Here is an 18405-nt window from a genome sequence, read left to right on the forward strand (position 1 = left end):
CGTGAATGTGTGCGGGTATGCGTGTGTGCATACGTGTATAGCATGTTGCATATAATTCTTGTATCAGAGAGAAATGTAGAGAGTGTAGATTGTGCATGTTTGGTGTGTAACCAAACATGTATGTATTTGGGTGTATGTATTGTGCGGTTTGCATGTGATTGTTTGATTTATACGTGATTGTGCATGTGTAGTGTTGAATTACGTGTGGTGTTGACATGCTGTGTGGTAGAGGCCAACTGACATGACAGAAATAGGGGCCCTGCACACATTCACAGTGAATTCTACACTTTGTCGTATGTGTGTGTAACTGTGTGCGAGACAGGCAGGCGAGGCTCACGTCAGAGTCCATGTCGGGATACTTCCTTCCTTTACTCTTCCCCAGACACTTGGTCTTGCCTCCGTCCAGCAGCTGACACCAGAAGCCCTTCTTAGGGTCGAACCTGGAGGTGGAAAAACGGCATATTAAATATCAATTTCAATATGTTTCTACAGGGGGGGCCGTGGAGAGAATCCTTCATCAATCCATCAACTGGGGAGGCGACAGACAGATGTTGTTGTTTATTAGCCTTGCTTAGTGATAAGTTGCAAGAGGGGGAGAAGGGGAAGAGAGGAAAAAAGAAAGAGAAGGGGGAGAGAAAGCTTGCTAACTGCACTACTGCTGGCAATAAAAAGGACAGTCCAAGGACACCCTGCTGATCAGTGCAGAAACAGTTTATATTTCAGATGTGCCCTTTCCTGTTTCGATAAAGAGTGTATGCAGTTTAAAATTATTTTCCTTCAGGTTTCATACAAGTCACACTGTATTGCCAGTGTTATTTAGAGCCACCGTTTGTGGATTTTAAAAGCACTCACGCAAGGATCTTCTGGTAGTTGACTGTGTTAACGAGTCCCAGAAACCTCTGGATCTTATCCATCACTGCGGCAGGTTCTGTTCTGAGCATCTGTCCATCCAGCACCAGAACCTTTGAAGTATGAGATCAAATAATTTTATTCAGTTACACACCAACACTCTCACACAGGCACAGCTCAACAAACACAGACACACACAGACACACACACACACACACACACAAGCACATACACACATGCACACCACACAAACACGGCTCCACAAACACACACACGCACGCACCTGACTGGGGTGGTAGTGGCTGAGCCAGCGATCCAGATGAGTGCTGTACCAGCCTGGCACCAGGCAGCGGTTCTGTAGGACCCGCAGTTTGAGTGGTGCATTGTGGGTAGCAGTGATGACCTCATGAAAGGTGTACCTCAGAGCCACTGGGTCATCATGGGCACGCTGGTGCTGTGGAGGATGATTTTTAAGAATTTATTAATTATGCACACGCTCTTACACAGAGCAAATTAAAACACAACTCAACATCGTATTCTTCACTTTGGCCACAAATAATTATAACATTGTGAGTGATGAGGTCAGACATCTAACGAATAAATAAATAAACGTAACTGAAATGGCAAAGATCAGTGGGTATGAAACAGAGTAACTGGAAAGTATGAGACGGAGTGAGTACCTGTAGAGTATGAGACGGAGTGAGTAACTGAAGAGTATGAGAAAGACTGAGTACCTGATTGGTCTCAGATTGCGTGAGTACCTATTTGGTATGAGGCACTGTGGATAAAACCAGGTGTATGTGCCAGGCAGGTGAGCACTCACCTGGTACCAGGAGTAGGCCCGGTCAGCTGGGTTAATCAGGATGGTGATGATCTTGGCTTTGGGCAGGAGTGCCGCTGCCCGATGTGCTGCCACCTCAGAGTCAAAATAGTTGGCGCTTTTCTCGAAGTAGAAGTCCGAGCTGGTGTTGGAGGGCAAGGGGAAATACTCCATGTACCTTTTGTAAGACGCACATAAAACAGGCACACACACACACACACACACACAGAGTCACAGTTTAGTAGATGCCTCTTTAATCCCAGAGCTGCTACAAAAGCACCTGTACACACACAGCACTAGATGGCGCTGTGCTGCCTTTTAGGTGGCGGTGTGCTCTGGGGGACAGAGCCTGAGCTTTGCGCTGTATACTCAGAAATTTAGGTGAGTCTGAGAGTGTCTTGTAAATAAACAGATAAGACATCAGTGCAATACTTGCAAATAATAACAACCATACAGTATAGTTCAGCATTTGTGTTTGTTTGTTTATTTATTTGTGTATTGTTCTGAAAAGCAGAGGACATAGCATGAACTAGGAAGAAAAAAAACATACCAATCGATTCCTCTGTGGTAATTGTGGCCATTGAAGAACTGTATCTCCTCGAAGGTCTCCTTGCTAGGGTAGTTGCTGGTCAGGTCGGGGTGCATGCCCAGGAAGAGATATAGAGCAGTGGTGCCTGCACAGAGTTCAGAGGTACAAAGCCCAGGGATCAGACAGTAAAACTCCTGCCATGTGTTTCTTCCATCCATGAACTCAGCCAGCTGATTGCACTAATTACTCCTACCTCCTACCTGAAGAATTGTTCTAATTAGCAAATCCAGATGACTGGAACAAAATACTGGGGAGGACTTTTACTTTGTGAACCTGGCAGAATTCACCATCAGGAACCCAATTCAGAAGTCCTCTCCGGATTCATCATTCACTCACAAGCAGACAGAGTAACCAATGACATTCATCATACAAATGGCGGTAAAGCGTGATACTGTTACTGAAGGTGCAAAGCAAACTGGAAGTGGGGTGGATGCTATGTGTAGCTAATGGCAACAGAACGTAGAGAATTCCTCAGCGGTAAAGACAAAGGTTCAAGCTTAGCACTGTGATGCAGTTTTTAATGAACGGATTAACAGTTGATAGTGGAATCTCACTCCCTTGAGATCAATTTCAGAATTTTAATTACCCTGTGCAATAAAGTTGGAATTCCCATTTACTCTCAAGCTGTTAAGGTTAAGTTGAGATAGACCGTCTGATTCCCTATCTTTTCAATGAAAATATGTGCAAAGCATACTGCCGAAAATGCCCGTGAATGACTTCAGCTGCAAATGATCTATATGCCACCGCACACACAGTTCCCTCTTCAGCCTTCAAGTGAGCATGCCTAGAATGCAAACATCTGGGACACCGAGGCTGACGGACTGCGTATGATTGGCTGTCACCGTAGCGACTCCCGGAGCTCCGCCTTACCGGTCTTCTGTGGACCAATGATGAGCAGCTTGGGGAAACGGTCACAAGTCTTCTCTTTGGACCAGATGTCTTTGTGCCTTTTGTCCTCGCAGGGGTCCTGTAGAACAAGAAAGGCTAGAGTTGGTGGCAGAAGCCATCCCATGCCTTTTGGAGCTCAACTCTGTGCCCTCCACTTTAGCAGACACTAATGCAGTATACTGTATAAGGATCACAAGAGCACAAGCCCTTATAAACACACACACACACACAAACATGGGCGCACACTCTAATACAGGAGCACATTTCATTATGACCACCTTGGTAGACTTCTAAACACACACATACACATTTCTCTTTGCATAAGTGGTCACAAAACAGGCAGCAGGTCTCTCAAAAATATTTCACATGACAAATGGTCAGGCCCAGGGAAATATGCTATTTTCCTACTAGCAAACACCAGGGCCATTAATCCTGTCCCAGATCAGTCCTTGATGCAATTTACTGCCACTGAATGTAAATCAAAACTCCGGCCAACAGGGGGCAGCCTCGCCCTTCAGATGAGGGGAAGCGGAGGGGGTTAAAAATCAGCCGTGTGAAAAGCCTCCTGAACACACTGGGACTTTGAGACAGCCGATTCACCCTCCTCCGATGTGCCCTGTAATCACACTTCATAACCGCCGTTCAGAGGCCGTTTCTCTCCAGGAAGGACCTGCCGAGCTCATTACGCATAATTACTCTGGATAGGAGACCTTACCGAGGGCTACACACAGCTGCCACTCTGCACGCCAATCACTTAAACAGCTGGATCTTCCAGAGTAACACGCACAGGGGTAGCATCGCAAACCTACGCTACATTTCCAAAAGTATGCGGACACCCCTTCTAATTAGTGGTTCCGGCTATTTCAGCCACACCCTTTGCTAACAGGTGTGGCTGAAAAGCACACAGCCAAGCTATCTCCATTGACAAACATTGGCAGCAGATTGAAGAAGACTGCAGAAGAGCTCGGTGACTTTCAACGTGGCACTGTCACAGGATGCCACCTTTCCAACAAGTCAGTTTGTCGGAACTGTACCGGCCAGAATGGTGCAAATTGTACATTTTGGTGGAGGAGAAATAATGGTCTGGGTTTGTTTTTCATGGTTTGGGCTAGGCCCCTTAGTTCCAGGGAAGGGAAATCTTAATGCTACAACATACAATTACATTACCGTTTCAAGACAAATGCCCCTGTGCATAAAGCAAGGTCCATAAAGAAATGGTTCGCTGAGTTTGATGGGGAAGAACTTAACTGGCCTGCACAGAGCCCTGACCTCTACCCCATCAAACACCTGTGGGATGAATTGGAACACCGACTGCCAGCCAGGTCTTATGCCCAACATCAATGCCCAAAGTCACTAATGCTCTTGTGACTGAATGGAAGCGAATCCCCGCTGCCATGTTCCAAAATCTACTGGAAAGCCTTCCCCGAAGAAGGGGGGTCAAAAGGGGGTCCCACTCCATATTAATTCCCTTGTTTTGGAATCAGATGTTCAACAAGTGCATATGGGTGTGAAATTCTGGAAACGTAGAACTTTTGGAAACGTAGTGTACAACTAACAATCCCCATCCACTTCCCTCATTCTGCTTGCAAGCAGTACTCTGAACCATTAAAACAGCAGGATCAGAGTATTGACATTTTCAATAAACTTCACTTCAGCAGTAAGGGTAAATATGCTGTGGTAGGTCCATTTCTTTCCACATTTGAAAGGACTTCTGTACGGGCAACTACAATAAAATGTTTAATATGAAACCTTTGTGAATTTATGATGCATGTATGGACAGTGACTCGTGGGAAAGTTTGGAAAAATGTTTGTGTGACTCACTCCATTCCATCAACATTTGATAAACCCTGAGCTAAACTCAAAATCCCATGTTTCTACTGACATGACCTAGAAATAAACGACTGTAATGAAACCCAAGCCCCACAATTCAATGGTAAACGTCACTTGTGGGGATCCCTTACGAGATACGGATGCACCATCAGTCTTCACTTTAAGAGCGGGTACAGTCCGTTAATAACCCTAGTACGGTTTGTTACGCAGTTCCTCCACCAGCTGTTCTTGAGGGAATGAGTCAAATACACATTCAGAGCCATACACTGCCAATAAAAAAACACTGAATTTCCTGCATGTCTAATTAATTCTGTAGGTTGGAGATGTATAATGGAGGTTTTGCATAACATGAAGGTGTAAAGTTATACAAAGAAAGTGATGAAACTAGCCAGTAAGAAAATTAGTTATGGGTTTTCATTAAAAAAAAGACTGTGTACTTGGAATGTTTTATATTTTTCATTTTATTGCAGAGGAGATATATCTTAACCTTCTTCCAGTGGTGCAATTTTAATGGCTGTTTTTCTACATGAGTGTTTTTTCTTTCAACTGAGTGCCTTCATCTCAGCCAATTGAACGGCATTTAAAACAACACCGCTGGATACTGAGAGCCCCCCCCGCCCCCCCCCCCCTTCAAAAAGCGAGATTTTAGAGCCAGAGCCCCAGCAGTCCCATGGTGCATTGCCCCCCCTGTGTTTGCAGACAAAGGACTCAGGCTTTTTAAAGGTAAATAACAGGGTAAAAATGAATGGGAGCCAAATTATGAAGAACTGTTAATTTACCATTCAAAGCATTGAGATTTTCAAGACTGAAAGCTACCTGTGTTCATTTATTTTGCTTCATTAACAAGCATGCCAATGATCTGAATCCATTGTAAAATATTCCCCAAGCTTCCTCCTAATTGCGTCTCATGCTGTTGCACTCTTTCTTTATGCCATGTTAAAGAATGTAGGATAAATACTAATACACGGTTCAATTTGGGAAAATCAATGCAATCATTATTTCGCTATTAATTCAAAGAGGTAGAATGAATCATTCAGTTTGTTCTCGAATCTGCTTTGAACTCAATATGCAATAAAGGCCAGCAAAACAAGCGTTGGAAAAATCGATGTTTTTTTAAATGGGTTTTTAAACTTCAGGATCTGTGCAGACGAAATCGTTGTTAAAAATCCCTGAATTCGGACAGACGGAGCAGAGAGTATGTCACAAAGTGTAACAATTCACGGATAAGGGCGAATGCTTCATCATTTTGTGAGGGAAGGGGGGCAGAAAAAGACCATACAGAACTGAATCTTGGCTGTATACAATTTGTAGAATCTGCACAAGGTCATAAAACACACAAGCCACCGTTAGGTCCGTCTCTGGTCACGGTGAACACTCAAGATGACCGACAGCTTCCTCTAGCACACGTCTGAGTCGATGAAGATGAAGATGAAGAACAGTGCATTTATGCTCCATCCGGGCTCCCTCCCCCTCATTACAAGCGTTTAGTTCTCCCCCTTCGGTGCCATGTCAGATCCTCAACAGTGAAGTTTGCAAGGGAAGGCCACTTAGAAAAATGGGACACAGCCCTACTGCTTCTCACTAAATGCCAGAGCTCTTCGCTGGCAAGTTGGCTGAATACCATCATGGGATTTCAGTTCACACTGGAGTGAGGACACACAAAAGGTTAATCTACAATTTGTCAGGGTGATGCTCGTGGCATCCAAAGTCTGAACCCTCTCCATTCTGGTAAAGAAAACTCTGCATCTCAACAGGGTTCATGGCTCAGATGGGCCGATTATGCAATTCAGTTAATGCAATAATAATTAACTCCTGTCACACAACAGAGCACAGCATGGTGTGAGTCATTTATGGTGGCAAGGGAGGCAAAAAAAAAAATGCTAATATGATAAACTTAAAAAGGTTATTAAAACAATTATACTAATTTACATAAATATGCATGCCACATCTATTCCCTCTTCACAAAAACTTTTAATGTGTACCTTGTAGTTCTCGGTCTGAACTCCCAGAACGTTAAAAAAAAAGAGACAGGGACTGGCAGCTTCTCCCTGTGAGACAAAGCCTGCCTTGTCAAGTAATTATCACTGCACTGCAGGACACAAACAGAGTGAAACACACACACACACAAACAGATAAAAGCGCACACATACACTCAAACACACACACGTGCACACACAGAGACAGACAGACACATGCATGCACACACACACACACACACTCAAACACACAGACACACACACACCCGTGTGCACAAACACACACACAGACACAAACACACACACGCGTGCGCACACACACACACACACTGACAGACACACACAGTCACACACACTTTTCAAGCTTTCAATTAGTGTTTTCGAACACCCAGACAAAGATAAAATATGCACACAGAAGCAGACAGAGACAAAACACACTCACACACACAGACATACACACACACGCACAAAAATACAAACACTCTCTCTGAAATGTACACCATGTCAAACTCTTCCAAATACATCTGCTTTCAAACAGCCACAAACACACAGATTGACAGATTCAGACAGACAGAAATATGCACATATAGAGACAATGGGACAGACCAAACAAAAAGCGAGCAAACAGAAGCGGTCGAACAGAAAGCATCGTCCTTGTTTCCGAGGAGTGCGTTAAGAGAACATTACATTAATTACACTCCAGCAGATGCTTTTTCTTTTCTCGTAATTAACAGGGTGCTTAGTTAAAACAATGAGGCTTTAATTTCTGCGAGACTCCATGGAAATGGCTTTGTGCCGGCGCAGAGCAGGGCCGGATGCGGCGCATTGTCCTCCAGCTATTCTCCCTGCTCCGCTGTCTCCAATTAACCATTCAGCAAAGTTCAAAAGAGAACCGATTTTACACTCCGCATCTTTCTCTGGCCTTATCGATGGAGCTAAGCGGCACTGGGAAAAACGTATTTGTAGCTAGGAGCATTTTTTGGTTGACCAATAGGGGTATGTATTCCCTGTGAACCGGACAGGAAAATCAATACACTGTAGCGACAGGGATGCTAGGCTATGGGAGAGGCCTAGTTTTGGATGAGAGGGTCGTGCGTGGTCCTGATTCATTAAAGATCCGACGGACGTTCCTGTACAGATTTGGCAATTCTCCGTAGTCCTGGTAAAATACCCCAACCTGACCGTATCTGTCTGGGCATCTAACCACGACCCAGAGTTACTGCTGGCTAAAATATCCCTGCTGGCTATGTAAATGCAATCCATCACCATCGTCCCATCTTCAACACTCATGAATCCTTTACATGGCCCCATCAGCCCCGTACATTATTTACAGTAATGACAGTTCATGCTACATGCATGAATGCTTTATCCAAAGCAGAGCTGCCCAGCCCCATCCCCAGAGATCTATTGTCCTGTAGGTTTTCACCCCTAATAAAGCACACCTAATTCAACAGCTAGAGATCTACAATCCTACTAGTCCATATACAGTCAGGTCCATAAATATTTGGACATTGACAAAGTTATTGTTATTTTAGCTGTCTACCACAGCATATTGGTGTTGAAATTAAATAATGAATATGAGCTCAAAGTGACCTTCAGCTTTAATTTGAAGGTATTTACATCCAAATCGGGTGAACGGTGTAGGAATTACAGCACTTTTTATATGTGGTCCCCCCCTTTTTAAGGGACCAAAGGTAATTGGACAATTAGCTGCTCAGCTGTTCCATGGCCAGGTGTGTGTTATTCCCTCATTGTTTAATTTACAAGTAAGCAAATAAAAGGTCTAGAATTGATTTCCAATGTGGCATTTGCATTTGGAACCTGTTGCTGTTAACTCTCAATATGAAGTCCAAAGAGCTTCACTGTCGGTGAAGCAAGCCATCATTACGCTGAAAAAAAAACCCATCAGAGAGATAGCAAAAACATTAGGTGTGGCCAAATCAACTATTTGGTACATTCTTAAAAAACAAGAACGCACTGGTGAGCTCAGGAACACTAAAAGGCCCGGAAGACCACAGAAAACAACTGTGGTGGATGACAGAAGAATACTTTCCCTGGTGAAGAAAAACCCCTTCACGACAGTTGGCCAGATCAAGAACACCCTCCAGGAGGTAGGCGTATCGGTGTCAAAGTCAACAATCACGAGAAGACTTCACCAGAGTAAATACAGAGGATTACCACAAGATGAAAACCATTGGTAAGCTTAAAAAACAGGAAGACCAGATTAGAGTTTGCCAAAAAACATCTAAAAAAGCCTGTACAGTTCTGGAACAACATCCTATGGCCAGATGAGACAACGGTCAACTCGTACCACAATGATGGGAAGAGAAGAGTATGGAGAAGGGAAGGAACTGCTCATTATCCAAAGCATACCACCTCATCTGTGAAGCATGGTGGAGGTAGTATTATGGCATGGGCATATATGGCTGCCACTGGAACTGGTTACCTTGTATTTATTGATGATGTGACTGCTGACAAAAGCAGCTAGATGAATTCTGAAGTGTACAGGGCTACATTATCTGCTCAGATTCAGACAAATGTTTCAAAACTCATTGGACGGCGCTTCACAGTGCAGATGGACAATGACCCAAAGCATACTGCGAAAGCAACCCAAGACTTTTTTAAGGCAAAGATGTGGAATGTTCTGCAATGGCCAAGTCAATCACCTGACCTGAATCCAATTGAGCATGCATTTCACTTGCTGAAGGCAAAACTGAAGGCGAAACGCCCCAAGAATAAGCAGGAACTTAAGACAGCTGCAGTAGAGGCCTGGCAGAGCATCACCAGGGAAGAAACCCAGCGTCTGGTGATTTCTGGGTTCAAGACTTCAGGCAGTCATTGACTGCAAAGGATTTGCAACCAAGTATTAAATGTGACAATCTAATTTATGACTATGTTAGTTTGTCCAATTACTTTTGAGCCCCTAAAATTGGGAGGGGGGTGGGGGGGTGGGCTATGTATAAAAATGGTTGTAATTCCTACATTGTTCATACAATATTTTTGACAAAACCATTAAATTAAAGCTGAAAGTCTGCACTTAAATCACATCTTGATTGTTTCATTTCAAATCCATTGTGGTGGCATACAGAGCCAAAATGATGAAAATTGTGTCACTGTCCAAATACTTATGGACCTGACTGTATATGAGTTGGGACAAGCGCACTTTTAGCTTCACCTGACGGCGATCCATCAAGGATTGAAACATTGTTTGATACCAATAAATGATTTATACGAAGTTCTGGGGGGCAGGCTGTACTGTAAACGATGACCTGTGCCAGCTGGACAATGGTGCCTCCTGTGGGCGGAGCCCTACCTGCCAGACCGGGTCCCTCTCCTCGGGGAAGATCTGGAAGTATCGCTGGGCCAGCTGCACGGGTGGCAGCGTCTGCAGCTTCAGGTGCGTCCAGGTCTGCAGGAACTTCACCAGCTTCCGGAAGGTGTAGAGGCCCAGCCGGTCGTTCCCGTAGTTGGACAGGTGAGTCATGAAGATGCTGATCTGTGAGGAGGAGATAGGGTCAGGGTCAAATCATCCCTTTTCTAAAAACATTACAAAATTCTAGCACACATGTCCCAAATGACAAGGGTCAAACCAGCATTATGGAAATATATTATATTATATGCTTATAAAACTTTCAGTTTATTAATTGAATTTAACTGTGCAATAACTAGTCAAAACAACCACGAGCAGCTGTGTTATTGATTCTGAGAGGAGGCTTCAGCAGTGGAGTGACTGTAAATGTTAAAAAATAAACTGATTTATAGACCCGAAAGCAGATAAATAAAAGCACATTTCTGATTCCTTTTATTGACCCTTAAGTGCTGTGAAATGGCATGCTGAGCTTTTTTGGCAGGAAAGTGAATAAAAATGCAACCATTCACTAGCTAAACTGAAAGGGTTCTCTAGCTGTGTGAAAGTTCTCTAGCTGAGAGAAGCGTTCTCTAATTGAGGGAGGGGGTTATCTAGTTGAGTGAAAGGGTTATCCAGCTGACTGAGAAGGTTCTCTAGCCGACTGAGAGGGTTCTCTAGCTGAGTGAAAAGGGACTCCAGCTGAGTGAAAGGGTTCTCTAGTTGAGTGAGAGGGTTCTATAGCTGAATGAGAAGGTTGCCTAGCTGACACTGAAGGTTGTCTAGCTGTCTGAGAAGGTTCTCTCGCTGAGTGAAAGGGTTCCCTAGCTGATTGAATGGGTTCTCTAGCTGAGTGAAAGTATTCCGCAGCTCAGTGAAAGAATTTGTACGCATCACTCACAGGATTGAGGAGGACGGTGAGGAAAAGCTCTCCTCCAGTGATCAGTTTGTCCAGCTCCTTGGGCCCCCCTGGGTACTCGCTGTAGAAGATGGTGTGTGTGAAGAGGCCACACGTCTGCCTGGGCAGGACCTGCCAACAGACCAAATGCAGGGTAGTGACACACAAGCATGCACACACAGACACGTACACACACACACACAATCACGTACATGCGAGCGCATGCACGCACATGTGAGTGCATGCACACACACACATCGCACGCGCACACACATTTCTACACACGCATGCACACATGCTCAGTCAGTCACACACACGTTAAGCATGCAATTACCACTGCATATAAATGAAATGGTTTGAAGAAATGGCAGGAAAAAATTGCCTTTTTGTATTTATGGGATATCGGCAGAGAACCACCCAACCCCGGAAAATGCTGAGCGAGGCACAAAAAATAAGAGGAAAACGATCAATGTCGAGACCTTGGAGGCCGCCGAAGACATTCCACATACAGAATATTTTACAGACAGAGTGTCTGTCACCTTGACAGCATTGCACTCCGTTGCCAAAAAAGCGAAAAGCCTTATATTGAGCAGCGACACATGACACCTACACTGGAAAAGCACCAGCATTTTTATCTCAAAGGGAATAGCAGAAAAAAGGTTTCTTGTCACACTAATGTGCATGTCTGCAAAGAGCTCATAGCTCATTCACATTCCAGCTCCAGACACTCACTAGCCTTGCTTGACGCACACTGTATCCAGTCTAATTACACTGTCCATCAGACGGTCCCCACTCTAATTACACTGTCCCGACTCTAAGCACACCGTTTCAACTCTAAACACACCATCCATCACACAGTCCCCACTGTAATTACACTGTCCCCACTCTATAACCACACTGTCCCCACTAAAAACACACTGCCCTACTCAGCAAACACACTCTCCTCATTCCAATTACACTGTCCCCACTGTAATTACATGTTCCCCACTCTATAACCACACTGTCCCCACTAAAAACACACTGCCCTACTCAGCAAACACACTCTCCTCATTCCAATTATACTGTCCCCACTGTAATTACATGTTCCCCACTCTATAACTACTGTCCCCACTAAAAACACACTGCCCTACTCAGCAAACACACTCTCCTCACACCAATTACACTGTCCCCACTGTAATTACACTGTCCCCACTCTATAACCACACTGTCCCCACTAAAAACACACTGCCCTACTCAGCAAACACACTCTCCTCATTCCAATTACACTGTCCCCACTGTAATTACACTGTCCCCACTCTATAACCACACTGTCCCCACTAAAAACACACTGCCCTACTCAGCAAACACACTCTCCTCATTCCAATTACACTGTCCCCACTGTAATTACATGTTCCCCACTCTATAACCACACTGTCCCCACTAAAAACACACTGCCCTACTCAGCAAACACACTCTCCTCATTCCAATTATACTGTCCCCACTGTAATTACATGTTCCCCACTCTATAACAACACTGTCCCCACTAAAAACACACTGCCCTACTCAGCAAACACACTCTCCTCACACCAATTACACTGTCCCCACTGTAATTACATGTTCCCCACTCTATAACCACACTGTCCCCACTAAAAACACACTGCCCTACTCAGCAAACACACTCTCCTCATTCCAATTACACTGTCCCCACTGTAATTACACTGTCCCCACTCTATAACCACACTGTCCCCACTAAAAACACACTGCCCTACTCAGCAAACACACTCTCCTCATTCCAATTACACTGTCCCCACTGTAATTACATGTTCCCCACTCTATAACCACACTGTCCCCACTAAAAACACACTGCCCTACTCAGCAAACACACTCTCCTCATTCCAATTATACTGTCCCCACTGTAATTACATGTTCCCCACTCTATAACAACACTGTCCCCACTAAAAACACACTGCCCTACTCAGCAAACACACTCTCCTCACACCAATTACACTGTCCCCACTGTAATTACATGTTCCCCACTCTATAACCACACTGTCCCCACTAAAAACACACTGCCCTACTCAGCAACCACACTCTCCTCACACCAACTGCACTGTCCCCACTGTAATTACATGTTCCCCACTCTATAACCACACTGTCCCCACTAAAAACACACTGCCCTACTCAGCAAACACACTCTCCTCACACCAATTACAGGGTCCCCACTGTAATTACATGTTCCCCACTCTATAATTACTGTCCCCACTAAAAACACATTGCCCTACTCAGCAACCACACTCTCCTCACACCAATTGCACTGTCCCCACTGTAATTACACTGTCCCCACTGTACAAACACACTGCCCCCACTCCCCACTCTAATCACACAGCCCCCACTCTATAAACACAACGTTCCCACTGTACACATAGTTAGTGAGAGGGTTTGAAATTAGAGATGACTCTGGATCTGCAACTGATTAGTACGGCCTGCTATAGGGGACGTGGGTGTCTCTGGATCTGCGATTGATTAGTAATGCCTGCTATAGGGGATGCGGGTGCGAGGGGAACTCACGCTGATCCCGCTGTGGATGAAGCCACGGCGGAAGCGGGCGGGTTTGAGGTGGGGGTACTCCTCCGTGCTCGTCACCTTGATGCCCCAAACCTTCTTCCAGGCCTCGTACAGCTGCACGTGCACGGGGTACACCCCAGAGTGGTGGGGCGCCACGGCGTACCCCATGTTAGTGGGGATGCCGTGGTCCTGAGACCAGGGGAGAGAGGGATGGGACACAGGTGGAGGGGAGGGGGGAGCAAAGGAAAGAACAGGAGAATTTGTAAAATATACCGTGCTGACCTTTGTGTGGCACACAGTCCACCTACCCCGCACGCATACACACACACACACAGGCGAACACACAATCCCAAACACACACACACACACACACACACACACACAAACACAGACACACACACACACACACACACACACACACAAACCACCCATACCCAACACACACACATACACATGCACAAACACAAACTAACCACCAATCCCAGACACACAGACACACACACGCCTTGGAATCACTGGTAGGTGCACATGAATGAACACTCACCCCCCCTAAACCCAGCCCACCCGCACCCCCTGGGGGAATTATCTTAATTTGTGTTTTCCACGGTCAGTAGTTTTACAAATGCACACAAAAGCACGTCGCAGACCGCACTCTTATTGCCTGCCCAGTCACATCTCCGCACGGGAACAGCCTTTATGCTACTGCTTGGGCTCCATTCGGGCTCCATTCCCGCTGCCATTTCAGCTCCTCCTTCCATCAACTCCCATACATTTGTGCTCTCGCTACCGTCATAAGCATATTGACACACAACATTACGGCTCCATTACGGCTCCAATATCTTATCTCTCAGCCTGGACACAGATGATTTATTAAGCTCGCGGCTGGCGCTGATATTTCTTTTTAACAAATGGGAATGAGGACATCTGTGCGTGACCACCCCCACCCTCCCGCCCCCTCCCCCGTGGATGCCCACACTCACCACGGCAAATTTCCTGTTGAGCTGCATCTGCTCGGCCAGCACGCTGTGGTTGTGGAAGAGGTGGGGCTGCATGTGGCTCCACATGTGGGGGAACCACCAGAACTCCTTCCCATAGGACAGCAGCAGGTCGTCCCCCAGGTCCTCCTCATCCGTACCTGAGGCAAATGCAAACAGTCAAGGTATGGCACTGCGTGCACATGTGCGCACACACACGCACGCACGCACACACACACACACTCACACACACAAACATACACACTCAAACAAGAATGTTGCATAATGTATGCAGGTTGTGGGCGTGTCCTGAGCAGGAAGCGTGCTCATTGGTGGATTCAACTCACCTGCATGGAAGAACTTCCCTGAGAAGCCCAAGTTAAAGGTGAAGTTGGGCACATGGGACCGGAGCTCGTTCTGTGTCTCCACCAGAGCCTGCCGAGAGGAAGATGAAGGTCACCAACATGCACACACACACACACACACAGACACACACACACACATGCAGTACACCACATGGACACACACACGCACATACACACGCATGCACATACATACATACACACACAAACACGCACACGCACACACGTATACCAGACACAAAAATCACAAACACATACTGTAAATATTAACACACATAAATCACAGGACATACTATGCATACACACAAACAGAACCACACACTGTACATACATAAATCCGCATAAAGGCACATGCACACATTCCACCACACATGAACTATGAGAATCTCCACGGATACGACCCCCCTCTCGTCTCTCTGTGAAACTCCCTACTCTTCATCCCAACAGAAATTCCCTTTTATTTCCCTTTATTTTTGTTTTGGTCTCCATGGTGAGAGCCCTGAAGACTCGTTCTCCCCTCTCCATTGCTCCCTCTTTTTTCCCTTTTTCGGCCCCTCCTTCTCCTCCCTCTCCTTTTTGTCTCCCCCCCATCTCTTAACTCAAACTGACATGAAATGGAATTGTGATGCCAAACATTTTAAAACTCAAAATAATAAGACACCCTTAGGACACTTACTTAAACACCTCCCCCTTCTTTATTTAGTACAGAGCACATGCATATGAAGTAAGGAAATACTCAAATCTCCATTAGTCTCTCTCACTGTCTCACTGTCTCTTGCTTTCTCTCCCTCCCTTTCTCACCTTCTCTCTCTCTCTCTCTCCCTCCCTCTGTCTCTGTCTCTCTCACTCTCACTCTCACTTGTCAGTCTGTGTATCAGTTTTACGCCGTGGTTGACTGCCGTCAGACTGACAGCTCTGTTTCACGCCGTTTAGCGTTTTGTGCGCTTTAGACTCCCGCTGGCTGCCCGCGGTCCTCGGAGAGGGGGAAAGCCAGACGAGGCTTCTGCGGCGTTTCAAACGTGCCGAAGGCGAGCGGTGCTGTAAACGCCAAAGCGCTCGGACCTGCTGAGGACAGGCCGATCGATACCAGGCCCCGCCATGAGACTTTACGCTTTCTTTTCCCTCGTTAGTGGGAGGCGAAGAGGAGGCCTGACCCGCGCAATCCCTCTGTCTCCCAGCCAGGATAAAGGAGTGGGAGATCGAGGCCAGTGGAGAGGGGACAGAGCAGGGTCACATGACTGCCTGCGTTGCCAATAGCAACGAGTCACGTGTACAGCAGTGTCGCCAGTGTCGCTGCATCACCCGTGCCACCGGATGACCTGTACCAATCGATCTAAATCTACCACTATAAATCTTCCACCACAGAAACGCTATTTCTGCACTACAAGGTTAATGCTACCACGGACTCATTTGCAATACTATATTTGCATTACAACATTTATATTTGCATACACAGGTGGCAGTGCAGCATAACAGCTAGAGAACTGAAGTGGTAACTCTGAAGTTGTAGGTTCAATTCCCAGATGAGCAAAGTTCAAGCTTGAATCCAGCTGTGTAAATGGATTACGTGAGTTCACAGAACGTCTAAAATCTTAAACCTTAACCGTACCATTAAATTCCCGCAGTACTATTGTAGCACCCCCCAACTATAACCTGAGCCTTTGTCCCTTACCATACAGTGCTGCTCATACACTGCAGGAGTACAATATGCCCAGTTCTCTAAAGCAAGGGTGTCAAACTCAATTCAATACATTATCGGCACATCAAAACAGTCGATGGGACGATGTCATTGTGTGCTTCATTTCTGAAGGGCTGCAGTGTCTGCTGGTTTTCGGTGTGTCTGGGCACCAGCAATTAATTTAAGTTGTTGGCTAAAGAGCCCGCACACCTCATTCTCAAGGCCTTGGCAGGCTGCTGGAAACCACAGACACCTGCAGACACTGCAGCCCTCCAGGACTGGAGTTTGACATTACCCTGCTGTAAAGGCACAGATGCGGTGGGCGTTGGTTTAGGTACCTTGACGTCAGGCACCTTCATGCGCGTGCCCTCCTTGCCCACAAAGATGTCGTCGATGTCCACCAGCAGGTAGCGGTCGAGCGAGAGGGAGAGGCGCTTGCCCGTGAGGAAGGACACGGCGTCCACGAAGACCAGCTTGTGCAGCCAGAAGTTGAGGTTGTTGCCGAACAGCACCCGCTGGATGCCGTCGTGGAGGCCCAGGTCCTGCACCACGGAGGTGTGGAGGGGCGGGGCGGCTACAGAGACTCCGCCCACAGGCGGTACGCTCTCTGCAGACCTGGTCTTGGCCAGTAGCACCGGCTCATAGGTGGAGTGGTTGGACTGGAAGACGGTCCAGTCGTCGCCGGGCAACGGGCCGTGCTCCACCTGGCCCGCCCGGGTGATGAAGAGGAGCGGGGACTTGGGGTTGACGCTGCAGTCCTTCAGCCCCAGGTTGGAGTGGAGGAAGAGGGGGAAGCCCTTTAGCTGGGCGCTCAGGAGACTGTTCTCATTGGCCTGCAGTCACGGGGCGGAGCAAGAGGAGAGACAGCAGAGTGGAAACGCCGTTAAATCAGGAGTTTCCAGACCTATCCAAGATGCACTGGTGATGAGATTTGCCCCTATATTCCATCAATTTCAATAAACCACTTTACAGACAAAGGCAATTCAATCAAACAAGATTTTCTTTTTCAGATTGGACAAACTCAATAGAACAAACTCAATAGGCAGCAACAGGAGATGAGGGTACAGAATCTGCAGGCCACAACATAAGCAAATCCTGGGCCGCGTTCGAAATGGCACACTTGCCTACGGAGTTAGGTGCTCACCTCCAGTGAAACTGAACCTTCTTTTCAGTGACATCATCATTCCCCATCATCAACCATACAGCTCTGCAGCTCATTCCCAGAAGTCAGTGCTAAATCGGGCTCTGGCCGATCCCCTTCCCCCTTTCTGACAGCGCTCATTAAAGGACATACCCAGGGGTATGTAACGTCCCTTCACACATTACACACGTTCCCTCCGTCAGACTCATCTCTGCTCAGAGACACACTGAGGGAATGCTGACAAGGCTTTTCTAAGATGGCGGACTTCATGCAATGCCCATAATGGAGTAGAGAAATGAGACAGCAGAACAAAATGGCGCTATTTATGTGCTAGAGTGTGGATACCCGACTCGGGCCCGACGGGTTCGGGACGGGTCGGACCGACTATTCGGTTATCGGTTATGATTGTATTCATGTTTAAGCTATATTTATGTATGCTATGTATATTTTAAATTGCGTTGGGTTTGGTTCGGTTCGGACACCAAAATACAGAATGCTCGTTGGGCTCGT

General features: G+C 46.4%; 1 protein-coding gene across 2 annotated transcripts in view; it reads right to left on the minus strand.

Moving 5' to 3' along the window:
* LOC118236021 (bifunctional heparan sulfate N-deacetylase/N-sulfotransferase 1-like) overlaps positions 1-18405 on the minus strand; it is an 85582-nt gene that overhangs the window by 4797 nt on the left and 62380 nt on the right. For both annotated transcript variants that reach the window (XM_035434015.1, XM_035434016.1), the window contains exons 4-15: positions 17093-17587; positions 15062-15149; positions 14721-14875; positions 13744-13929; positions 11200-11328; positions 10266-10448; positions 3129-3225; positions 2220-2343; positions 1673-1847; positions 1133-1303; positions 853-962; positions 338-440 (exon numbers count right to left, since the gene is read on the minus strand). In XM_035434015.1, the coding sequence (XP_035289906.1) occupies positions 338-440; positions 853-962; positions 1133-1303; positions 1673-1847; positions 2220-2343; positions 3129-3225; positions 10266-10448; positions 11200-11328; positions 13744-13929; positions 14721-14875; positions 15062-15149; positions 17093-17587 (2016 nt within the window). The remainder of the gene's footprint in view (positions 1-337; positions 441-852; positions 963-1132; positions 1304-1672; positions 1848-2219; positions 2344-3128; positions 3226-10265; positions 10449-11199; positions 11329-13743; positions 13930-14720; positions 14876-15061; positions 15150-17092; positions 17588-18405) is intronic.

The sequence above is a fragment of the Anguilla anguilla genome, chromosome 9 (genome assembly GCF_013347855.1).
Source record: "Anguilla anguilla isolate fAngAng1 chromosome 9, fAngAng1.pri, whole genome shotgun sequence".
Classification (NCBI taxonomy): domain Eukaryota; kingdom Metazoa; phylum Chordata; class Actinopteri; order Anguilliformes; family Anguillidae; genus Anguilla; species Anguilla anguilla.